This window comes from Corvus cornix, chromosome 5, assembly GCF_000738735.6.
Source record: "Corvus cornix cornix isolate S_Up_H32 chromosome 5, ASM73873v5, whole genome shotgun sequence".
Classification (NCBI taxonomy): domain Eukaryota; kingdom Metazoa; phylum Chordata; class Aves; order Passeriformes; family Corvidae; genus Corvus; species Corvus cornix.
Window position 1 is genome coordinate 5,464,605 of NC_046335.1, and position 24,930 is coordinate 5,489,534.

General features: G+C 43.9%; 3 protein-coding genes across 10 annotated transcripts in view; 2 read left to right on the top strand and 1 right to left on the bottom strand.

Annotated features, from left to right (window-relative positions):
* The window catches only part of MNAT1 (MNAT1 component of CDK activating kinase), a 119,230-nt gene extending 113,234 nt beyond the window's left edge, over nt 1-5,996 (top strand). For 2 of the 3 annotated variants that reach the window (XM_039551792.1, XM_039551791.1), the window contains exon 8: nt 4,753-5,996. In XM_039551792.1, the coding sequence (XP_039407726.1) occupies nt 4,753-4,873 (121 nt within the window). In that variant the 3' untranslated portion in view covers nt 4,874-5,996. The remainder of the gene's footprint in view (nt 1-4,752) is intronic. The other variant, XR_005601898.1, reaches the window with a different exon arrangement.
* Nucleotides 5,997-7,990: 1,994 nt separating this feature from the next.
* TRMT5 (tRNA methyltransferase 5) lies at nt 7,991-14,138 on the bottom strand. 4 transcript variants are annotated; one of them, XM_039551789.1, is made up of 6 exons: nt 14,079-14,138; nt 11,874-12,523; nt 11,455-11,579; nt 9,736-9,987; nt 9,333-9,577; nt 7,991-8,284 (listed from the first exon to the last, which is right to left on the bottom strand). In XM_039551789.1, the coding sequence occupies exons 1-5, from the start codon at nt 14,081-14,083 to the stop codon at nt 9,338-9,340; spliced, it is 1,272 nt and encodes a 423-aa protein (XP_039407723.1). In that variant the 5' UTR covers nt 14,084-14,138; the 3' UTR covers nt 7,991-8,284; nt 9,333-9,337. The 4 variants fall into 4 exon arrangements, with proteins under 4 accessions (XP_039407723.1, XP_039407722.1, XP_039407721.1 ...); XM_039551788.1 differs by adding an exon at nt 13,507-13,970 and having other exon boundaries at nt 9,333-9,987; nt 14,079-14,136; XM_039551787.1 differs by having other exon boundaries at nt 9,333-9,987.
* Nucleotides 14,139-14,315: 177 nt separating this feature from the next.
* The window catches only part of SLC38A6 (solute carrier family 38 member 6), a 38,152-nt gene continuing 27,537 nt past the window's right edge, over nt 14,316-24,930 (top strand). For 2 of the 3 annotated variants that reach the window (XM_039552565.1, XM_039552566.1), the window contains exons 1-5: nt 14,316-14,483; nt 15,001-15,122; nt 15,826-15,899; nt 19,967-20,019; nt 22,917-22,956. In XM_039552565.1, the coding sequence (XP_039408499.1) occupies nt 14,328-14,483; nt 15,001-15,122; nt 15,826-15,899; nt 19,967-20,019; nt 22,917-22,956 (445 nt within the window). In that variant the 5' untranslated portion in view covers nt 14,316-14,327. Of the gene's footprint in view, nt 14,484-14,649; nt 14,797-15,000; nt 15,123-15,825; nt 15,900-19,966; nt 20,020-22,916; nt 22,957-24,930 lie in introns of those variants that run through there. The other variant, XM_019284474.3, reaches the window with a different exon arrangement.

A 24,930-nucleotide genomic window follows, 5' to 3' on the forward strand; every position in this document is an offset into this window, starting at 1 on the left:
TGACCTTGGGCAAGGAGGGATTGGGTTGGGCTCGTGAGGAGCCCTTGCTGAGCTCGTGGCTGTGTTAAACTTGAGTTCTGTGTTGGAACAGGCTGTGTTGGCTGGGGTTCAGCAGGAACTTCTGACACCAGTCATAGGTGGTGGGTCTGTTAACATCTGAACACAATCATAGTGCCCAAATAGTGTCTGCTAAAATGCTTAAAAGACTGGGAGGTTTCTTGTTGTTGTTTGTTTGTTTGTTTTTAATTTGAGGATCAGGTTTCTAGCTACTCTGTGGAAGGATGAATTGCTGTTCTGGATTTCTTTGAGTACCAGCTTTGTGCCTTGTGTTTTTGCCCTGCCTTAGCCATATTAGACTCTGAGAGATGGAGAACCACAACATATCTGAGTAACACCCAGTGAAGGCCTGTTCCCAAATGCCTTTCCTGGGGCTATTTAATGGAGAACAGCAATGAACTCGGCTCATTTTATAAACAGATTCTGTTTGGCTGCACAGACTGACTGTGGTAGAGCTGACTGGTTCAAAGGAAAACAGAGCTGAGCAGAGGAGCTCAGTTTGTACCTGCTCAGGGACTAGAGAGTAACCCAGGCCACACATTCCTCAGCAGAAGCCAGGCCAGACACAGTCCAGTTCCTTACGTGCCTCTCTCCACTGACAAGACCCAGACTCTGCAAGCTCACTCTGGGTAATGCAGCAATAGCTCATCCTAGGGATTGGTAAATCTAATGAAAATGCTGTCTCCAGAAAGGCTCAGGAATGCAGCAGCCTATGCTACTGCCTTGCTAATGCTTCACACAGTTTTCCAGACTGGAGTATTTTGCTTGCTTTATGCAACCACTATTTATTATTTAAATGATGAATCTGGAAAACTTCCCAGATCTAATGTCTGCCCCATTACTTTGTCTTGGATACTGCAGATAATCAGATGAGTAGTAAATCATTCTGTGGAATAGAATTAAATGATTTCTTTTTTTTCCCTCGTCAAACAACTTGTGAATGATTTTTCTTTTCTTCACTCCCATAAAATACCTAATAGGTAAAAAAAAATCTGTATGCCAAATACACAGTTATTCCATATGTATCTCTAAGTGGTGCATCTGCAGAAACACCCCTGGGAGGAGTGTATTTATCTTGGGTACCAGGGAAGATTGTGTGAAATAATCCCTAGCACTGGTACTTTCAGTTGGGTGGGTGAAGGGACATACTACGGGGTGGTTTGGGCTTGTTGGTTGGATGTTTGGTTCTTTTTGTTTGGGGGATTTTCAGTTTGCATTTTGGTTGGTGTTTGGTTTAGCCAGGTTTGATTGTGCCCTTTCTCCATCATCTTTGATTGTTTCTGACATCTTTCCCGAACTTCTCTGAAGCAAGACCACCCTGCTGAGCAGTGAGGGGATGTTTGCCAGTGGCCCTGGGTGTTGCTGTTGGGTCCTCTGGCTCTCAGCAGCAGCAGCAGCAGTGCCAGGGGGCTGGGGCTCCTGGGCTGTGCTGGGAAGGCACAGGGCGTCACAGCCACTGCCACGCTGAGCCCACGTTGCTCTCCACAGTCCTGGTGAAGGATTGTGTCAGAGCCTTGGGAAAAGAGAAAGCATGAAGAAAACCCCCTCCCAGGAATGACCAGCTTGATTCTGAGCCTCCACACCGAGTGTGAATTACACCTCTTTCCTTGAAAACAGGAGGCTTCCCCCCCCCCCCCCCACCTTTCCCTCCCACCCCCTCCACGGTGATGAGAAAACTGAAGCTCAGGAATGAGCCCCCCAAGGCTCATGAAGAACAAAATACGACGTGTTTTAACTGACGTGAAAGGTTAATGGGGAAGATCAACATCCAAAGGCTGCAGCCAAGGAAAGGGGGCTTGTTTGGGCAGAGCCTGAAGCAGAGCATAGGCATTGCTGGGAATGGGAGGTGTGAAATGGTGGGGCAGGGAACACACAGCCATTTAGGCCTGCTCAAAAATAATAGTGCAGGCTTTTTTTAACTTCAGAGTTTAGTCTGCCCTCAGTAAAAACAAGTTACATTAAAAAACCGTGCACCAGAAAAAGCAAACCTCTTTTTCCTGGTTTCTGCTTATAAGATTTACAGGTACTTAAAATAAACCTATGAAAAACAGACCCAGTGTGCTGGAATTTGCTAACTAGTGAGAGCAATTACCTCCAGGTCCCAAGACCTAACGGAGCTCGGCTTTTTGGAAATAAAACTTGGCAAGCGCTTCTTCCTGCTGCTGCTGTAAAGGTGTACATGAAAAGATGTGCTGACCTCTGCCAGAAACCCCAGGAATCCAGTTCAGAGAGATTCTCCTGTGGAGGGGATGGCTGGAATCAGGCAGCACAGATGGGGACTGGTGTGGAAAAGCCGGCAAAACATTCGCTTCTCATTGTGTGGCTTCAGCGTGGCAGATTCTTTGCAATTGCCTGGTGTACCACAGTAATTAAATGGGTCAAGAGCAGTAAGTTCAGATACTTAACAAGAAAATAAAGGCCTCACTTGACAGCCAGCAGCGGGCCGTGCTTGTTTCACAGGAGTAAGGAGAATTAGGGCAGGTTGTGCAGTAGAAGTCGATGGGAGCCTTTTTGGCAATGATTTTGTATTGCTTCAGAGATCACCTCCCAATTAACTACAAGTGCTGCAGTGACTGGAAGTCAGGTTGTCTTATGAAACTAGTGCTCCAATTTCAGATGTCCCAGGAAAAGGGAAACAATAGACTCTGTTTTTCTCCTTTCAGTGATATGTAAGTGAGAGAAGATAAGAAAAGTAATGAGAAAGACACAACCAACCTATGTTAATATTGAAATGTAAAATAATCCCGTTTTCACTGGACTGTTTCATGCATGAGGGGACAATGAAGTTGTGCAATGAAATAAATATGATAGAAGTGAAATCCAAGATGGGAATTGATTTTTATAAGACTCTCTGGTTTGGAGGGTTGAGGTAGTTTCACACCAGCATTTTGAAGGAAATTATTTGTTGTTGTCAGTGCCCATCGTTCCTAGCTGTGGAAAGGAGCTCCTGTTTCCCACAGCAGTTTTAAAAGTCCTTTGGGAAGGATGAGATCTTCCTCTTAAAATATTAAGGGACAAGTAGCAAGAATGTTAAAAAAAAAATTAAAACCCATAAAATGTGTTCTGCCACAAACCAGGAGCTCTCTGCAAACCACCTCCCCTTGCAAATTAAGAGATGGGACCAGCTTTCTTGCTGTGTTTGTAGATTCTTTTGGACTGAGCACTATTAAAAAGGTTTATTTTATTATTATTTTGTGCTCCCCTGCCTGTGTCTGTGCTGATGGGAACCAGTGTCTGGCAGTGAGGGCCAGACTCTCTCACAACTTGGTACAAAGCACCTCAACTCAGTCACAGGATGCAAATTCAGTCTCACCTTCAGCATCTCACCAAGAATGCCTCAGAGACATTGCTCATGTCTGTGCATTGTGGTTATTAGGTGCAAGAAATACAGTTTTTAAAACTGTAATTAATCATTTCTCAGTAATCTCTTTTTCTATGCTTTTACGGCATCAATGGGTATGACTGTTTATTATGTCTTACCTATAAAATCTGACCTGTTTTATATACTCTTTATGGAAACAGTGTACAGTCATAAATTAAAAGATGCAACTGTTTTGGATATTTTACTGGTGGTCCTGTATTTTCCTGCCAAAAGTGCAGCTGTTTTAGGTTTCTCAGGATAACATTATAAAAGGCTGTGTGCGTTTTGCAAGTTTATGCTTGGATTGCCAAGCCAGAGGTGGAATGACTCAACCTTCCCAGGAGCAACATGTACCAAGTGAGGAATCAAAACAGCGGCTGAAGCGTTGCTCCTGTGGAAAGCGCTTCTTGTTTATGGGGTTGTGTCTGGTGGTCGGGATTGGAGAGGGTCGTCATGCTGGTCCTGCTGGGCTGTGGGTCCGTCTATTTGATGGGGTTTTGGTGCAAAACTAGTGGAGAATCTGTCTTGTACCTCTCTCGTGGGGTGCAAGAGCTGTAGGGTTACAGTGTGGAATGAAGCCATCCTTTAACAGGAGCTCTCAGCATGTGTGGCTGGGGTGGAGCCCTTGGAAGGAGCCACGGGGAGCCAAGAGTGGCAGTGCCAGCACAGGCAGCGGGGTTTGTGTTTCCACATCAACTCCTGCTTCCATGTCAACTCTTGTTTCCATGTCAACTCAACGGTCTGGGAGGTTTGGGGTACTATTAGATGGCTCTGCAAATGGGTGATGATGCTTAATTAGTGGGGAAGTTTAGGGCCTTTGTTAGCCAAAGTGATGGCAGCCTCCCACAGATCTAATTCCCAGGGTCAGTGGGCTCCAGGCACAGGTAAGCCAAGGGCAGGAAGCTCAGCCCTGTGGTCCTCAGACCAACTGGCACAGTCAGCTTGGGGGAGTGTCTGGTGTTAAGTGGCAGAGCTGAAACCCTCCTGTTTCTGTGGGAGTGCAGGAAAGCTTCTGGTGGTGTCCTTTTCTTGGCAGGACCGATGGGAGTGGGGAAATGAGGCATCCCCCAGAGAGAGCACAGGGAACACAAACCCCTGGGTGCCCTTAACCCTGTGCCACCTCCCGCTGTCCCAGAGCGCTGGCTGGGGCAGCCTGGTTGAAGGTGCATCATTGCTTTAACTCACAGAAGTTTTATCCTGATGTGTTCAGCGGGCAGTGGGCAGCTCCATCTCCTTGCTTTTTCCAAAAGCAGCCTCAACCTCGCTGTGCTGTGAACTACAGGGGTGTTTGGTGTGTTTGCTCTGCTCTGAAATAACGCCGCTCTTTGCTGCAGGTACCTCACCCACGTTCGAGCCGCCTCTCCACAGGACCTGGCCGGGGGCTACACGTCCTCCCTGGCTTGTCACCGCGCCCTGCAGGACGCTTTCAGCGGGCTCTTCTGGCACCCCAGTTAGCCAGGGAGCGCCGGCCTGTGACCAAGGGACACCCAGCGGGGCGAGGAGCGACCCAAGCCAGCAAAGGTGGGGCAGGATTGCTGCCATCTGCACCAGCCGGGCTGCGCTCACTGCTCTGTGCACTCCTCTGGTGCAAAACCAGCTGTGTTTAAGTGTTAAAGGGAAAAAACAAACCCTGTCTGCACGAGAGCTTTGTAAAATGGTAGATACATTCTTGTGGAGGGGGAAACTCGTTAGTCATGTGGCACTTTGCTGAGGGAGGCTGAAGAAATAAGCCACATCTAATGGAAGATGTGAATAACTCAGCTGTGTACATTTGAGGCTTAAAGAAATACACTTGTAAACTTTTTTAAAATAAAGCCAGACTTTATTAAAGTTTGTGGTTTTACTCTTATTGCAGAGTTTTATTTGCACAAGCATTTAAATGCCATTTTGATTATAACATTTAGTGTCAATATTCAAGCCTACATTTTCTTCCCATAAAACTCGTTTCCCCAGTTTAGGCAAGTGGGTTTTTCCTCCTGCCAGCTGGATGAGATGAGAAACTCTGGAAATACGCTGACACAACTCTTGTGTGGGATCCTTCCTCTGTGTGTCACTTGGTTCTTACCTTTGCCTGGAAAACAAATCTTTAGCTCAAGCTCTTTTGGCTGAGGTGCTCTAGAAGTAATCTAAGAAGCCTCAATACAAGGTGAACTCACTGAAGCAGTCAGAATTGTGGGGTTCCCTTTTGGGGTTTGTTTGTTTGTTTTGCTTTTGTATGTTTGTTTTCTCCTGTTTATCTCCATTTGCAACTTTTCTGTCATCAACTCAGGAGCTTCTTTAGGTGGAAACTTCCCTTGGCTTTGGGGATGATCCCTGGCATGTGATCTGCTACTTTTTGTATTCCTTCCTTGCTCCTCGTAATGGAACGTTGACCAACTGCAGTAGAGATGGGCTTCCCATGGCAGGATGGACTTTGCCATGAGCTGTATAAACTTCAGGAGATGGGAAGCTGCTCAGGACAGTGACCTTGGACCACGTTTTATAGGCCACCTGCTCACAGCTGTTGAATCCTGCTCTGAGGAGCGCACTAGATGGATGTATTTTTTCTATGCTGTAATAAAGAGAAGAATGAGATCTACTCCAGACTTGGTGCTTTCTTATTAAAGAAAATGGGGGGACTTGGCAAAATTTCCATTGCCCTTTGAAATCCTGTTGGTTGTGCCCAGAACAGCTGCTGACAAGGAATGTTACAGAAGGCAGAGGTGAGGAAATGATCAGATCCTTCCCTCCCCTCCTCTCCTTTCTCCCTTTTCTTCTCTCCCCTCTCCCAGGCTCACCCAGACTAGCAAAGATGCACCTCACCCATGATCTGTTTATATTCAGTTTGTAAAGCTCCAGGACATGCCCTAATGACCTAATGCATATTAACATGCAGATGCATATTAATATTTATAATTTCAATACACTTATGAACTTGTGTGTAGCTTGGCTATTATTTATTATTTCATTTCTTGTACACAGAATTGGCAACTGCACAGAAAGCTGGAAACCCCCTGGTTATGAGTGGAGTGATGTATCTGCTAAACTGGCATCTAAAGTTATGCTGCTGGAGTAACACTAGCATTCAGTCCTTAAGGGAACAAAACTTTTACCAGCTCAAATCCTTCCCTGCTCTGGGATGCTTTAGTGAAAATCAGAGTTATGTAGTTTATAGGCTTGACCAAGAAATGATGATCAAAGCTTGGTTTCTGTTGGTGCAGTGGTGCCAAGCCCTAAATCCAGGCTCTGAGGCAATGTGGAGTCACAGGGACTTGCAGTCTGTGTCAGGCAGAGATCCCAGGGTGGCTGCATCATTCCAGAGCGGTGGAGGGCCTTATTGCTCCAGCAGTGTTTGTGGAGAGCTCTGAAGAACAGGAGCCACTTCCAGATGTTTATGGAAAGCCAGAGGGCAGCAGCTGGGGAGCAGCAGTGCTGTCAGGGAACGTGAGAGGCAGCGGAGCAGCAGCGAGGCCGGGGCAGGATCCCAGCAGCAGCGCCCGGGAGCAGAGCACGCACAGGTTGGAGCCGCGGGGACTCGGTGTTAAAGGCCCGTGCAGGAACGCTCGGGCTGCAGCGCGGGCCAGGGAGGAGTCAGGATACACGGGTGAGTCATGATGGGCTCCCTGGGGATGGATAAATGTGATCCTGCAGGAGCCAGGCTGCCAGGGCTTGCTCCAAACAGCAGCTGTGCAGCCAAGGGAAGGAAAGGCCATCACATGGAGCCACGAGCAAAACAAATCCGTGGCCCTTGGCGGTGTTTGGGTGAGAACCAAACATGCAGCGGGCTGCAGGCTCAGGGCTGGAGCCACAGCAGCAGGGCCAGGAGGGTGACAGACATCTGGTTGCTGGGCGTGAGCTTGGAGCTTGGGCTGAGGGAAAATATCTGAAACTCTGAGGGCGAGCCGAGTTCTCTGGCCAAATAAACTATTTGTGGTTGACATTGCCCAACAATAGTTTGGATGGGTAAGAAAAGGAAATCAAAGGCAGAGGCTTTTTAAATCCCTGCAGAATCCAAGCAGGCAGCCAGAAAGATCATCCAGGGACTGCAGCAGGGGAGCAGGCCGAGGTGGGGAGAGCCGGGGAGGGCAGAGGCACAAAAGCCACAGGAGGACACGGTTTCAGGAGGACAGAACTGTTTTTCAGGTGCTGGTTTCAGCCTAGAACTGAAATGCAAGCATGAACTTCTTCTGTAAATGTGCAAAAGGCATTAAAGTCTTTCTGGCTCTAACCATGGACAAACACAAAGTTAGGAGTCAACTAATCCCTAACTAAATCTTGGTGTTAAAAAGCATTTTTTACTCAAAACCTCAGGATACGGGCTATTTGGCCCTTTTGGTATCTCAGGTTAAGCTTTTGAAAGGTTACCTTGCTTACACAAGAGCTGTTTGTGCATCTGCTAACCATAATCCAATATTCTGAACCCAAAACATCTGTCAGGGAGAATCCAGGGCAGGCGTTATATAAGTCACCTTTCTAGACCTGACAAGACATAAAAATCTGTTCTCCCCGCAACTTGCATGTTATCAAAATGCCACAGCAGAAAACTACCCCAGGCCATGCCCCTGAATTAGCACAGGGCGTGGAACAATGGAGAGCAGGGAAGTACCAAAACACATTTATTATAAAAGAGCAGAGTTTTAATTTTTTGTAGTAACAACAATTTCAGTCGATCCCACAATGAGAAGAAAAGGAGACTGCAGGAAGCAAGGCTCCCAAAGGAAAGCTGCAACTCGACAGGAATACAGGTATGCTCCCAGTAACTCACGGGGTAAAACCTAAATATCCTTTACACAAACTCAGGTAGTCACCATAGCTCTGGTCTTCAACTCAGTAACTTCTCTTCAGAAGAACCTTGGCTGGTACACAGACGTTTCGAGGCTGGTTTTGCTGGAAAAGGTTAGAAAAAGTAAGTTATTTAATGTACAGTAAACAGACTGACCTAACCACAAGCTCTGGAACAGGGAGCTCTGTCAAGGGATTTAACAGGAAGAGATGAGAGTTAAAATAAGGATTAACAGTCACAAATGAAAATGTTAAGCAGTAATGGGGCGTCTTTACTGAATGCCAAAAAAGTCTTTCAAAAAACCTGTAGGGAGGTGTATTTTGACCTACATTTCAGTGCTACCCAACAACAGCATAAAAGTAAGTTTCATGGAATTAAAGCTTTATAAAAACCTCCTTTCCTCCAGTTCATGTAACTGCAGACTGAGAGCCTTCCTCTGCCCCCTTTGTCATGTAGTGCAAAGCCCAAGATCACTGAAACCAACCAGTTTCTACAAGTACTTCAAGAACAAATGAAGAACTATAAACAAAAAAAACCCTCACAAAACAACCAAATTCAGCATTGAAGATCTCTAAGGGTATCTATGTCTCAATTATATTCACTCGGGTACAGAATCTGATTCTGCTGATGTGGTGACTCCAGACCTCACTGAGTCTGTGTCAGCATAAGGAGAAGGTCAGAGCTGGGACCAGTCCCTTGGAAGTGCACTGATCTGGGCAAAAATGCAGCTCCAGTTCTGAAGTACTGAGCTAACAGAGACAGGTACTTGGCATTAGATCACAGAGCCACTGAGTATCCTGCACTGGAGGGCCCACAGGGATCACTGAGTCCCCATCCTCCCCCAGTGCACAACCTGAGGCATAAAGATCTGGTTTATGGCCTGTGGGGTGATCCTGTCCAGTCCACCATTTTTCTGGGGAGGCTCATGCTGGGATCAGAGGATCAGGCTGCTGTTACCAAGAATGAGGAAGCCCTGCAGCTGCTGCACACGTGCAGGCGCTTGGTCCTGCTGGCCACCTCTGCGCTCAGCGCTACATCCACACCGCTGTCACATGCCTGGAGTGGCCCACGGGGTGACCAGGTGGGACCAGCCTGAGGCAGCACAAGGTGCAGCCTGAGATCCCACTTCCTCATGGGAGTCTTGTTCCTTACCTTCATCAGGGCAGGGCCTCTTGTAGAGCACATCTGCTGGGATCTGGAAACTGAGGCACAGCATCTCCTTGTTGGGCGCCACATTCCTGACCAGGAACGTGGAACAGCGGCCAGCCAAGGAGGTTCCCAGTGAAGCTTCCGCTCGCTCCTGAATGTCTCTGGTGGGGTTGCTGTGTTTGGAGAACCCGTAGCAGTGCACAGTGGGAAGGCCAGCAGGGCTGCAGGGCTCCCCGACCAAGAGATGCCTGAAAACATCCAGAAATTCCAGAGCCAGAGCTGGCAAATTCATCACTATGTGGAAAGCGGTTTTCTGTTCTTCTTTCAGGAGCGGGAGCTCTTTGCTGAGCTCCTCCCTCACCGGCCCCCGCAGGAAGTCCCTGCCGTCCATGTTGAACGCTTTTACCTTGGTGTCCACTTTGTTGAGCTTGCAGTTGTGCAGGAGCCAGGTGTAGGACTCGGGGTTGAGGTCGTTGGCGAACACGCGGCACTTTCTCCTGGCTGCTGGGATGGCGAAAGGTCCAATCCCAGCGAAGACGTCGAAGAGGACATCGCCGGGCTTCAGCAGCTCCACTATGCGGCCGTGCTCCGTGGACAAGCGCGGGTTCCAGTAGACTTTGGAAAAGTCCAGTTCATAGGCAATGTTATTTTCTTTGACCTGAAAGTCCAAAACATTTGCTTAAGCCTCTGTGTTCAAATGCCAAGCAGATTTAAGCATTATCAGTAATTAAGACAACCGAAAACCAAGGTGCCTTATCTAAAGATAACATTTACATCAGCGTTGTCCCAATGGTAGCACTCATGGATCTTAAATAAACAGATCAACTAAGCAATCAAATAAACAGATCTTAAATCAACAGATCAACTCATCACAATCAGCATGTCCCCAGTGTCAATCCCAATGGCTAGCTTTATGCAGGTCTCAATCACCAGGTGGAAATAAAGCAGCAACTTAAAATGACCCTAAAAAAAACCTGAGGGTTTTCAAGAGCTTTGTGGATGGCTGACAACTCCTTTATTGAAAGCAGACCTTGGAAAGATGCCTCAAGCCCTCCTTTGCGGAGTGCACACAGTAAATAAGCGTCTGAGAATGATAGGCCCAAGAACAGGAACTGTCAGCCAAATTTAAAGCCACTGGGAGCCAGTTCTGCAGCTTGAAAAATACTGTATTTCATCTCCCAAGGTGACAGAGTCTGGAAACTGATCCAAACCCAAGCTTTGGGATGACCACTATCTTAAGAACAGACCTGAAAAGGAACAGTATTTATTCAGATGAGAATGGGATGCAAGATAATACTCTCTTTGCACCAGCACATGGAACTGTCTGATTCCAAAGTACAGTAATGTGGGATCCACACCACCACAAGCAAGGAACACCCTGAGGTGTCTCTGCACTGCTGGGTGCAGCTCCATGGCGTGCAGGTGTGTGGTGACACCATCTGCATAATATTCAATTGTCACTGCTGCCTTGACAATCCAACTGCCTTCTCTCTGCAGGAACAGGATGTTCCATCAAGCTATTCAACCTTTTTATTTGGTAATCTCATGTTTTCTCTTTTGAAAGTATAAAGCTGCTAACAGATAAGAGAAAATATTTTTGTGGAAGCAGTGGCCAAGTTTCCAGCTACAGACAAGAAACCCTATGTGAAGAACACTTGGCAGTTCCACAGTGATTACACCTGATAAATGTCGGAGCAGAGGAGACATGAGGTTTGTCTTGCTGCTGACAGGAAAGGAAAAAGGCAAAGGCAAAATGTTGCCTAAGTTGCAAAGTTGGTGAGATTGAAAACCACATTCTTGCTTTCTGTACTAGCCACTGAACAAGGCTTGGCCAAATTAGGAAACTGCATTTTCTTACATCAAATCCACATCATTAAACCTAGGCTGTGAACTTGGAAGAATACATGTCTTCCTGATCCCTATGGCTAAGTTTGCCCTTGGCAGACCAGGATCTGCCAAGGAAAGGAATTCAGAAGTAACAGCCAACCATTAGGCTCAGACAGGTGTCAGGAAGGGCACTGTGCAAAGGAATGGTCTCAGCAGCATCCCTACATCACATCTCTCCAGAAGATGCCTTTGTGTTTTAGCACATTAAATTTAAAATACCAGGGGGAGAGCCCTGTACCTTGGTTACCAGGTTGTTCTCTCCAGCAAGCACTTCCATTTCAAAATTCCTGTATGTGCTGTCAATAATACTGGTTTTATTCACTACACAGGTGATTCCTGGATTCTTGTCCATTATAACCTGGCCTGAAAGAGAGTAAGAGATAATTCTCATTAAGGGACCAGGACCTTTTAATGTTCTACAAGAACAAACCTGCTGTTTACAGCTGAATTAACAAAAGTGAGTGTGTGCTGGAACACCCTCCCTCTAACGACCCAGGGCTGCAGCTGTGACCTTTCTAAGGCACACACTTCACCCTGGCCCAGGGCTCAGTGCGGTGAGAGCACCACACTGTGAGAGAACTGTGCCCCTCAGTACGTATCTCATTAACAATACACAAATGACACAAACACCTGCCTGGGAGGAGCTGTTTCACCTACCAATCAAGTGTCTGTAGGGCAGCTGGTGATCCCTGAGATTCAAATGAGCAATGTGGCCAACACGGCTGAATCCAGAGGTGACATCTTGACCTTCAGGAAGGACGGCTCGCAGGATCTCCTCTGACTTGAAATTCTCGTAAGTCAGCTCCAGGTGGTACTTGGACACCTCGGGATGGACACTGAGCTGTTTCAGGACCTGTTGCTCTGACTCTCCTAATGAGAATTCTGGTATTTTATGAGGATCCAGGATAACAAACCTACTGTCCTCATCCTCTGGATCCTCCACCACCCGCTTGAGGCCGGGACGCTGCAGTACTGATTGTTTTAGGGACTTCAGCACACTACTCACAATTTCTTTCTTGACTTTAAGAGCTGGAACAACCACTGTCCTTTTGAAAGCCTCTCTGTTGAGCACTATCATCCCACGCACTCCAGGATGTGGCAAATACAGTTCTGGATTAGTTTTATCCTCCACGGTTTCAGGCATTGTGAAGAAAGTATTTTTTTTAACTACTACAAAGAGCCCAGGTATTCTGCCAGAATGTTGTGCCAATAGCATCCAAACTGCTGGAAATGATGTATTTGATGCAGCTGTCCTAAAATGATTAGTTTTCAGTAGTCTGGCACAGTATCCCAATCTCCACAAAGTCCTAGAAGAGAAATTATTCATTTTATAGACATTATGTAATCATTCCATTTAAAAGGCTGCAAATCACATGGATTTGCTGTTCTCTTTAACCAGAATTTCCATCTGTACCAAACAATCCACAATAGTTTAGTAAAGCTCTTTATTATGAAATATATACTGCAAATTTCTGTTATTTTGCAAATGTACTTTTAGACTGAAATGTTAACTGACTTCAAGTGGCGAGATAATCCCCTCCTGCCAAAAAACAATGACCTCTCTTTGTTCTAATAAATGTGATATTAATCCCAGTAAGCCAAATGGAAAGATTTCTACTGTCTTGATCCTACCGTTGGATCCCTCCTGTGTCTGGTAAAATTTGTTACCAAGCAGTCGTTGCTAGAAAACAATTATTAGCAACAGTGGTCATGATCACTCTTTGGTGATTTCTGCCTGCCATGCCCCAGTGTAAGGGGTTACAAGCTCTGTAAGATCTTTGCACCATGAGATGCATGCCAGAAAGGTCATTCATTAAATGCAATGTTCCCCAGAGGACCATTAGTAATGTCTGTTCCTGCCACTGAGCCCCAGTTCATCCATGGGATGAGAACCTGAAAAGAGGCTTTACACTTCTCTAAATGGTTTCCTCCACTAGAGACAAACCAAAAGGGCCCAATTCTCTGCCTTGCCACTGGCTGCTCCAAGGCAGGAACCAATGATGTAGCTGATGCTGGAGGCTGGCATTTCTCCTGACTTTTTGGGAAGCTTGTTTTGAGAGAGAGGCTCTGAAAGGGAACTGGTTCTCTTGCCTGCCTCCCTCAGCCTTGCCCCTCTCCAGGCTAAGAACAGGCTCTGTGTTCTCTCCTTCACAAACCTGCTGTGCCCAAACTCTGGCAAAGCTGCTCCTGCTCCCATCCCCTCTCCCCCCCAAATCCCAGCTCCTCGCTGAGATTCCCTACATCTCCCAGGCAGCCCACTTCCCTAAGCCAGCGTTTTGGCAGAGCACACCTCCTTCAGAAAGACACACTGCATTCCTCACGTCTGCTGCACAGGAGAAATCCCTCATCCAGAGGCCTGAGCATCCCCGTGCTTTTCCTGGAGCGTTTTCCTGGGGATGGAAACGGGTTGCGAGATTCTCAGAATCAGAGAATCGATTAGGTTGGAAAAGACCTCTGGGATGATCCAGTCGAACTGTGGCCGAACACCACCACGGCACCGGCTGCCTCGCCCAATCTTTCCTTAAACACCTCCAGGACAGTGACGTCACCACTTTCCTGGACAATGGTTCCAGTGTCTGATCACGCTTTCTGTGAAGAAATTCTTCCTAATGTCCAACCTAAGCCTCCCCTGGCGTATCTTGAGGCCGTGTCTTCTCATCCTGTCGCTTGTCGGTACTGGATTAAGCCCGTAAGATAAAGCCGCCCGCAGCGCTGGGTTTGGCTGGAGACCACGGCAACCGCCTTCCAAGGCGCCTACGGAGAGACACCATCCTTTTCCTCAACCCCACGATCCCCATTTATCCCGCTCTCCCCTCAGGGAATTCGCTGCCCCCGCTCAGCGCCCCCCGCCCCCGCCCTCACCTCATGCCGGGCCCCGCGCGCAGCGCGCGCGCGTCATCGCCGCTGCGCCGGGGGGGCGGGCCCGGGGCGGAGGGCCCGGGGCGGAGGCCCCGCCCCCAAAGCGGCCCCGCCCCTCGGCGCTCCCCAGCGGGGCGGGCCCGGGGCGCAATGGCTCCGCCCCCGCCGGGGCCACGCCCACAAAGCGGCCGCTCTCCCGCTGGGCCCCGCCCCCGGCGCTCCCCTCAGAGGCGCTCGGCGGGCGCGGGGGCGATGGCGGCGACGCCGCCTTGGGGGCCCGGCCGGGTCCGGCCCCTTCCCACCCGCGGCTGCTACCTATCCGCCCGCGAGCGGCGGGAGGAGGACGAGGAGGAGGAGGAGGAGGACGACGGGGAAACCACCCCGCTGCTGCCGCCGCCGCTGGGCAGCGTGCGTGTGAGGGGCGGGGGGGAGGGAGCGCCCTGAGGGGGCTGCGCTGGGTGCTGGGAGAAGCTCGGGGAGCGCAGGCTCAAAGGTCGGGCGGCTCCGGGCTGACAGCGCCGGGGCGGGGGGAGTCACCTGGAGGGGGGCGAGTGAGCCTCTGGTCCCAGCGGTGCTCCTGGTGCCTTCGATTCTGTGCTTGCTGAGCGCTTGGAAGCGCTGCCATGTGCCCTCGCCCTGTTGGGAACACGCAGGGAGAGCCTGCTCCGAGCCGTAAATCTTGCTGTGCTCGTTTGGCGCTCTGCTTTCACTGTGCTCAAAGGTTGTGGGCGTCTTGAGATGCTTACGGGGCGGCATCGCGCTGTTGTGTGTGCACAAGGGTTTGCGTGGTTTTAGAATGAGAAACGAGATTTTAGATTAAAGGAGAAAAAGTTGTCTGTTGCCCCTCCCTTGAATATCATTCTAGGAAAGATCAAAACACCTCTTCCACTGATTGTACTTTTTTTTTTTTCTGTCCTTTTTACAGAGTTCTTCAAGTCGTGGTTCTTCCTTTGCTTTCTCAGTGTTTAACTTAATGAATGCAATCATGGGCAGTGGGATACTTGGCTTATCCTATGCCATGGCCAACACAGGGATCATGGGGTTTAGGTAAGTTTTCAGTTTTTACATGTACTCATTTTTAAAGTCGGCTTGCAGTTGTAAATGGAGCAAAACTTGATTACTAAGACTCCTGTGCAAATCTGAGGAAGAAATAAATAGCTTGTGCTTTTCAGAATTGTTGATTAAGATCTTCCCCTTTTTGATTTAGTCATGCAGATCTGACCTAACATAAATCCTGCCCAGATGTTGCATTAAATTGCCACAGGGTGGCAATTTCTTGGCCATTACTTCTGATAGATTGGTATTTTCCTTTCAAAACTGTTATCTCCTTTAGTTCCAGGAATGGGCCTTGTGGAATAGGATGGATACATGGCTGGAAACTGTACACCGGTTTGTCCTTTTGTTTGCACTTTTGCTTGTTGCAAATGCTAATCTGTGGATAATGGGGCCAAAGTCACTGGAATTGTCCCTTTGACCATTTCCTCAGCATTGTTTTCACTTCAGTGGAAGATGTGTGTTTGCGTATATGTGGACACAAACTCCTATGGTTATGTCCATTTTGTAATCTATATGTCAGGGCAACTTGGCAAGTATTGGGAAGATCAGAGGCCACGTGAACCACAGTCAGCAGAGACAAGCCATAAAATGAGGAAATCTGCTAGCTTAGTTCTTGCAAAAGTAGCATTCCTAAAGCTTGAAAGTGCATTGTACTGTAAAAGTGTTTTAATTGTGAATATTTTGTGGTTTTTAGTATCTTGCTGCTGATTGTTGCCAGCCTTGCTTCTTACTCTGTGTTTCTTCTGCTCAGTATGTGCACTCAGACTGGTAAGTGAAAACAATTTATCTAACAGTGAGGTCTGAAATATTTCCTCAGCTTTATCAGAGAGACATGACCCAGTATAAAGACTGCAGTTAACAGTGGTGTCTGATTCACTGACCTTGAAATGTTTAAGGTTTTTTACAATTAATGTCTGCCATTTAGAAACAGGATTTTGAGACTTTTTATGCAAAGCTAATGCCAAACTGACTGGTTTCTAGATTTAAAATTTTTTTTCCCCAAATGCCTCTCTTCTCTTTCCAGAGAGATCCTGTATTTCTGCAGCAAAACTATTTTAGTGCTGCCTGAACCTCACTACTTCAGTGTGTGCCTTTGCTTTCAGTGAATGCTTAAGAGCAATAAAATAGCAGCCTTTCATTCTCCTAGTAGTAGTACATATATTTTTTTCCATGGTTTGAAATGGATAGCTTTCAGGTTTTTTAATCATATTGGATTATTATTATTCTTGTGGTGCTTTATAGATGCAGCTTATAGAGCTTTTTTGATGCTGAATGAGAAGTCATGTTGCAGTTCTTGGAAACTGCACTGCTTTGAGTCAGTTCAAGCTGTACCTTCTAATACCTGCAGTCAAATCTGCTCAGGTTTTAATTCCTGCTTCTTTTAATTGTTACTGAAACAACTGAGTCGTTCCTTGACTTCTCCTACACAAAGATCATGTTACAGCAGCAAGTCTCCCTGCTTATTGTTTCCCTCTCATCTGTTTTCCTCTCTTTTCAAAGGTGGTGGGAGAAAGCTTCTGCTTCTTTCCTCCTTGGCTTTGTTTTCTTTAGCTGCCTTTGGTTTCTCAGATGGTTGCTTCCTGATTCTTCTTAGATCTGCTGCTCCTGTCCCCACCTGTTGAGTGATCTTCTTCATACCTTCTTAAAAAACACCCCTCAGAGGTAGGGTTACTTTTATGGTTGGTGCTTGATGATTTGGGATTAAGTCTTTGGTAATTTTTTTCTCCTTTTAGCGTGCTTGTTATTAGAAAGGAATCAGAACCTGAAACACGTAGCTAGAGAGATACATGAGAAGCAAAAAAAATGGGAGACTTGAGGTAATTTTAATGGCCTTTTAAACTTCTTACTTCAGGCTGAAAAGTTCTGTATTTTATGGGCACTAAGTGGTATTAAGCTGTTGTCTAGTAAAAATTATTAAAGAGATTCTTGCCAAAGAATTGTGATGAGGGGTAGAACTAAGGATTTAAGTTTATTGAGGTAAGAAGAGTTTGGATGTTACAAACTCAGAGGCCTGATATGCAAAAAGGCTTTAACTCCTCAGTTCTTGTCCAAAGGCAACAGTCCACCTCAAGGAAGCATTTTTGAAATGCAGACAGCTGAAGTGATAGGATGAAGAATTTCTCTTGTCTGAAACTAATAATTAGTTATCACCTAAGGCTGACAGGTAGGACTTGCGCCAGAACTATGTCTGGATAAGTTTGCTGGATTTATGACCTTTTGTGTTTTGATTTTTTTAAAAATATGAATTATTTGAGATTATGTTTCCTATAATGCCTGTCAGCTATTGAAGTCATTAAATGTTAGATAGCATTCCAAGTTTTTCCTTGGAACACTGTCTTTAAAAAGTGGGAAATACAACCTGTTGTACCTTGACAAAGTAAAATCTCTGTACGTGCTTGATTCCAAAGTAGGTAATTAAACTTCTTTAAAAAAAATTATATTAATTTGTAAACAGTGTTACAGTATTAAACTTAATCCATGAAAACAAATTGGAAGGTAATCTTACCATTTTTATATTAAAAATGAGCTAGAAAAATTTAAAGGGTGGTGAAGAGGAGCTGTTGAAAGTGTTTGTAAACTCTTACTTAGGAAAGAGGTGACCTATAAAACACCTTCCGAAAAGGAAGCTCAAATACTAATTCCATTTTAAACAGAGGCCAGGATTATGAAGCACAGGCATTTTAGTTGCAGTCAAAAATCAGGAAGTATCTTCAGTTACTCAGTTGTGTTGGTCTGGGCTTTGACAAAATCAAGTGGTTTGTGGAGACCAAAGGCTTAGCAAAAACAATATTCCCAAGTGTCAAATGTTGGGCTGGTGTTAGTTTAGTCAGTGTTTCTCCGGGTGTTAATTCAGTATGACCTGTGTTGTTTTGGGCTGATAAAGGCTAAGCTTCCGCTGTAAAGCAGAGGAATTGGGAATTTAAGTGGGATGCACTTTGAAGTTCTGTGGCTGTTTTTTTCTTTTCGTATTATGAGTTAGTCACAAATATTGCTGGTACTATATTTGCCAATTTCCCTTCACACTTAAAGGGGTAATTTCCACGGACTGTTAGTAACAGGATAAAAATTAAGATAATCAGGCAGAACTTATTTATCTTGATATAAATTTGGCTTAATGTTTTGCTCCATATATTCTTGAAATTACAGAAGCAATGTGATCAAGTAATAGGGCTTCCCAGTGTTCACAGGACTAAACTGATTACAGACACAGTTACTACAGAAATGATTTTAAGGTTTCATATTGCTCTTTTGGAATTGTGGGGAAAATTTCATTCTCTTTGCTGATAACTCCGCATACATGTGTGCTGTACATTTGTTACCATGTGGTAAAAACAACTTGCTCTTAAATATGTTTACTATTTTACTGATGGTTTTTTTGATGGCAGTGAAGATGGCTCTGTAAAATACTTTTTTTTCTCTTGTGATCAACTGCTTTATAAATAGAAATTAAGAAAAATACAGGGTAAAATCTAGTAAGACATTTTTTGTTTAATTATGTCTGTTAGAGATAGTCCAGGTTTATGCTGAGCACTGACTCTGGCTCATTTAATTTTGTTATTTCATTTATATTGTCATAGTGTGCTGGTACGAGTAGTAGAGCAAAATGTGAAATTTTGCCCTTGAGAAAATGAGATAAGAAAATTAATGAAGTTCTGCTGGGTTTGGTTTTTTGTTTGGTTTTGTTTTGTTTTTCCCCCCTCTGGAGCACTGATCTGATTGTGTGCAGAACTTCAATGAAATAAAACCTCCTAAGCTTGGGCAAGTCTGAGGCTGCAGTCCTGTCATCTGATCTCTGTGAGGTGCCTCTGTCTCCCATGTCTTGTGTCATTTACTTCAGTGAATGGGGCTTCACTCACGTGTGAAGGGCTGTCCCAGCAGCTCAACTTGCAAGGCTGGGCTCTTAATTAAGATCTGACAGGAGCAGTTTTGTACCAAACAGAACCAAGGCAGAGAAACCAAGTGTCGTGACAATAGAATTCTGTGGGTTTGAGATTAATTTTACCCTCTGAGGCATTCACAGCTGTTTTATTATATCCCAAGAAAGTGAGTGGTATTTCTCAGAAAACTTTCATCTTTTTGATGCTGCTTGAGTTTCTAATAACAAAATACAGAGTAACAATGAAAGGCTTTAATATGACTGCTTCTCTCTGAGAAGGGATTGTTTGGAGTTACTGGCAATAATAGAAGTGAGCTTCAGCTAAAACCCAGCGAAATTATACAGGAAACCACAGGCTGTTTTAATGTAATTATATAAGTCGGGTGCAGGTAAGGGCAGGATTTTTGTTTCGCTTTGGGTTTTCTTTTGGGGTTTTTTAATAATAGATTTCAACCGAAGAAGGTGTTTACCTTCTTGAAAATAGATGGGGCCTAGTTCTTAAAGGCTGGAAAGATGGTGATGTTTATATCTGTAGAAAGATGAAAATGTATCCTTCCGTCATCATAATTTTAAAAAACCTGCTCTTCTAAGGAATAACATATGGAAATATCTTGTATCCAATTGTTGATGCTAATCTCATAATTCTTTACCTACAAAGAAAATCTTTGGGAGAAGATTTGCCATTAATATATTACTATTATATTTTAGATATTGCAACTGCAAATACTAAATTGAGCTTCTGAAGAGTCTCTAAATGTTTGAGCATAGAGCTGTATTTTGTAGCAGGAGTACAGGTGTATATAAAAGCTATTTTGTAAACTAAAAAATACTAAGAAACATTCTTTTAATTCTGAATTTTATTAATTTAAAAAGGGGGGAAAGGCCCAAAAATAGAGCTTTCAAGCTTTTCAAGTTAGAGATATTTTAGCTTTTTTTTTTTTTCCTCCCTTACCAACAGCTGTCACTTCTTATGAAGACCTTGGCCTGTTTGCATTTGGATCAACTGGAAAGGTGAGTATTCATTTTTACCTGTTTTTTTTCTTGGTCTCATACTTTTGATATGCAGATGTTCTTTGCATATTAAAGAGACATAAGCGAAATAAGTACTGAAACTACTGACACTCTAGTATGCTGAAAGATCTGTTACATCCTGGAGCTTTTCACTTGGTTTCAGTTCGTGTGTCTGCTCTGTGGAAGTCCAACTTCAGTTAAATTGGCACTCCTTAAATGCAAGATTTTGTGCTGCTTTCCTGTCAGAGTGTTCATGTTAAGTTGCCTGCACAAATCTGCTCACTGGCATTGTTGTCAGGTTGGCTCAAGGCTCAGATTTGATACAGTCCTACCTCTGTTGTAAAAATGTTAAGAGACAGGTAAGGGATTGATTTGGTGTTACATTGTCAGCATTTAATAGGGATCTAAGATAAGGGATGGCTTTTCATGTCATTTCCACAATAGGAACAATTAAGAGTACATTTAATGCATGTTATTTATTTCCTTTTGTTTAATAAGCTCTTCACTTGAATGTTTCTTACTTTTTTTAGCTCATGATTAAAAAAAAACCCAAAAAACCAAACCCACAAACAAAAGAAACTAAAAGAAGCCGCCATCAAGCTAACCATTTCTGGTATAAGAGTAATCAGAATGTTAGCTATGATTTTTTTGTAGTGTGCACTGAATCTTTTTCCTAACAGTGATGCTATGCAGTGATAGTGGGTGCACAGGAAATACTGAAGCACTGTCTGTGAATACTGCACATTTAATGTTGTGAATTCTGTGTTCTGTGTTCCAGTTACACCTTATTGAAAGCAGGTTTTTACCACACACAAGTGTGATTTTAATATTTTGCTGAAACAGTGCAAATTTTTAAAAATTAGTTTGGCTTAACAAGCTAGAGACTGTTGTCTTAAGTCTTAATGTCACTGAGAATTAAACCTGAGCTGTCAGGTGTTTGTAAGGCTTCCGTTAGCATTAATAAGCAGATGAGTGTAGTCTGAGGATCAATATTTACTGATCAAATTAAGAAGTGATCGACCTCAAGAGATAATAAGCCTTGATAAAAACAAGGTATAAGATACAGTTACTTCTTACAGGAGCTGTTCTGTAGACATTAACCATAAGCCATTACTTGAAAAAGTAATAGAAATTTAGAGCCTAAGGTGAAACTAAAATGTGGCTTACTCTGCCTTTGTCCTGAAGCAGGGCTGAGCATTTATAAACCATTCTTGGCAGATGTTTGTCTAATCTGTTATTTAAAAGCTTAAGTGAAGGAGATTTCACAGCTTCCCATTGTAGTCAAAATGTGGTTTGTTTTTTTTCAGTTCTTCTTAATGTACTTTTTCATAATTTTCAATTTAAGTAATCTGTGCTGAAAATTATCTGGCCTTTTATTTTCAGTGTGCATGGAGAGCACTGGAATATTTCTAGGTTGGGAAGCTGTTCTTTCGATAAAAAAATCAAAGCTCACCAAGCTTTCCTGGTGAACTGATGTTTTCTGGAACAGTTGTCTTTGTCTTTTGAAGCATCTTTGATATTTATACACTTTTCTTAAAACTTGCCTGCAAAGCAGGCTTTGCTGCTTCTGACTGTGTTATCTCAGACTGTTTTCTCTTTGCAGTCCAGTAACTCTTAAATCATGTGTTTGAGATCTGCTTCCTGAATGCCTTGCTTTTAACTGATCTTGTTGATTTTTAGGCTTTTCTACTTCACCACAACCATTCTGAATTCTCATCTGTCCCTGAGCACTTCTCACTTCAGTCAGGCACAGATGACATTTTGTTTTTGCTTTTTCTCTGCAGTAGTACTTCTCCCTCACACATAGGGGATGATACAGCCAGGCTTGTGGAGAACCTTGCTTGAACTGGCAGCTTAGTTTGCCAGTAAACTATTGGTTAACTACTCTTGAAGTAATTACTCAACCTGGTGGTTTCCTTTCAAATGTATTTTTCTGAGATTTATAAGAATGGAAATTTTCTGCTGTTGGAAGATTGCTGATTCTCCCTTTCCAAAGGTGGGAACTATTTGTTTCCATCTCTGGCAAATTCCAAGATATCATATTTTTTTATTTCCTTCCCTTGGTGACTATTGAACTGACTTTGAATTAATTTAAAATCTGAAGTGATTTTTTTCAAAAAAACAAATTTGTACTTCTTTTCAGTACTGTAGCTTAATTTTTTTCCAGGTTGACTTAATGACAGCACTCATTTAGGAATGTCCTATATCAAGAAGAGCAGTGGGTAGAAAGAAAAGGGAACCTGATGATCATGGTATTTTAGAACTGAGCTCAAAAGAAAACACTGGGAAAACTTTGTAGCCACTTTTAGGGTTTCTTTTTTCAGTTGGAAGTCAATTTTTTTTTGATTCACACAAGTATTTTAATAGCCTGTGATCGCTTTTGCTTCCGTATCAGTCCAGTATGAATAATCACAAGTGCTAAAGAAAAGTCTATCTGGTTTGCAAGTTTAAAAAAACAGTGACACTCCTGACAGTTAAAGATATTCAAGAGTAAGGAAGTACACTTGCGCTTTTACAAATCTCTGCTGTCTGTCTTTTCAGAGGTAAATTATCATTTTCATTTGTACTCACCTGATACCAGTTAGAATGCACTTATGTTTTTAGTGATTTAAAAACCTTATCTTCTGCAGAACAAATTTCATGGTGTAATTACTCTTGCTTTGTCTCAGAATAAAAATGTGATATTTTCAGGCAGAATTTTTTCTCCCATATTAATTTTAGATTGTGCTGGTTTCCATGTGTTAAACTCCTCATAAGGAGAAGATCCTCTTCCTTTCAGGGCTAGTTATCACTGCTACATCTGGTGTGTTTAAGATGATACACATGTGGTTTATGCCTGCTATAGACATATGATTTTAGTTATCCTTACCCTTTCTAAAGAAGTCTATTTTTTATAGGTCCTTGTTGCAACTACAATAATTATCCAGAATATTGGAGGTAAGAGACTTCATATGCTCAATATTAACTGTGTGACAGGCTTCAAAGCTCCACTAACACCAAAGGCAATAATTAAAGTATTTTTAAGAAACTGATTAAAAGAACAGAAAACTCAAGGGAAAGGCTTTTGTGATCATGCTAAGCAGAAGGGCTGTAGTTGTGGGATAGATGGGGGAATTCTGGGGGCTGGGTTGTCTGCCTGTTGCTGCATCCCAGGATGTGGAGCACATCCATTAGAGCTGCACTGCTCGTTGGAAGGGGCTCAGGAAGCAGCATCTCCTCTCTGCTGTTCTGTACATTTGTATCTGGTAGCTGCATTTTATCAGATCATGTGTTTTGGGTTTTGCTGTTGGAACCTGCTTATGCATTTTAGTGATTTGTGTAGCAAGTGAATGTTTACTTAGCCGTGATGTTTCATATGTTCTGCATTAATGGGAGCTTTCTTTTTGTTAGCTCAATAACTTGTTTTTTTGGGGGAGTTGTTTATCTTCCTGACTTACATCATATGGGCTATCCACTTACACTGTTCATGTTTTGTCTTCCTTGGTGCATGGCAAAATAAAATAACACTCCCTGTCTGTGTCCTTAAAACTCTTACTCAGGTATGCTCACAGTCACTAAGTATTTAGAAATTATTTGTTTGAAAGTAGACAGAACAATTTAAAGTCTAATAGAACAATTACAATTTTTCTTTTGTTGTAGATGTTTTGGATGCTTTCTTTTAAATGAGGGAATTATCTGAAAGCTCCCTCATCTGTCCCCTACCACCAAGAACGATACCCATGTTCACATACATCAACAGAAGGAAACAGCTCCAGTGCTGTTCTTCTTTCCTTTAAGATTACCTGCCAAGTCCAGACAATTCAATGATTGCTCTTTTTTGTCCCTGTGTAGACACCTAGAACTAGACCAAGTAACTGTGCTTTCATGGTAAACTTGGAATATTTTCTTATACTAAAAGTTCCAATATAATAAAAGCTGCCCAATTGAGGTGGCTATAAAAATCCAAGCATTAATTTTAGGCAGGAGTGACCATAGCAATTCCAAGATGAAGGACTATTTATTCATACAGGTTTTAGAGGATGTTCTGTAGCAATGGACAAATCTTTTAATTTCCTTTTCCGTTTGAGTGGACCTCTAAATAAACAGTACAAGAGAAGGAGGGATACACAGAGCAGGTTGCGGAGATTCTGGGATCATGTAAAAGACTCTGTTGTCAAAGGAAATCTGACTCTCATTTCTTCCTCATCGCAGTTCATAACCTTTTCTGGGCCATTCTTAATAAAATTCAGCTCAGTAACTCTAGAGCCCCAGAGTGGTGCATGCTGGATGCTGCAGTCCAAGTCAGCCCCATGTCAGGAAGCAGCTCTGAACGTGACTGTACTGCAGGCTGACAGGCTCTTAAAAAAAAAAAGAGATGAAGAGTTCTCTTCACTTTTCACACAGCCTTGACTCTTAAAGAACTGCATGGAAAGAAAAGAATTTTTCTTGTCTTTCTGGTCCTTCTGCAGGTTTTAAATGGGAGTGGTGAAACTGTGGAGTGTAGTTTGTCCTGAATGAGATCCATGCTGGGATTAAGTGTAAAACCTGGGCTCTGCCTGTCGTGCTGGTTTGTAATGTTCCCTTCTTTTTGTTTTTCTGTCTGGCTGAAGGAACCAGTAACACGGTGCCTGTTGGGCAGACATCCAGACTCTGTCAACATCTTTGATTTCAGAGTAAGGCTAAAAATAAAATTGTTTTCTGTTACCTCTTCCATCATCAGACCTGGGCACGTTGCATCATACAGTATTTTATTTCAGAACTGATTAGAGAGCATGAGATAATGAAAGATGCTTGTGATTAAGCAACTTTATAACAGGGTTATTGTCACTATCTGCATCTAGTCTGGGCTTTTTTTAAAGTTTGCTCTGATCCCTTCTAAAAATAGTCTTAAGTGCTGAAGTAATTTACATTAATTTGTGGTGGAGAGAGTGT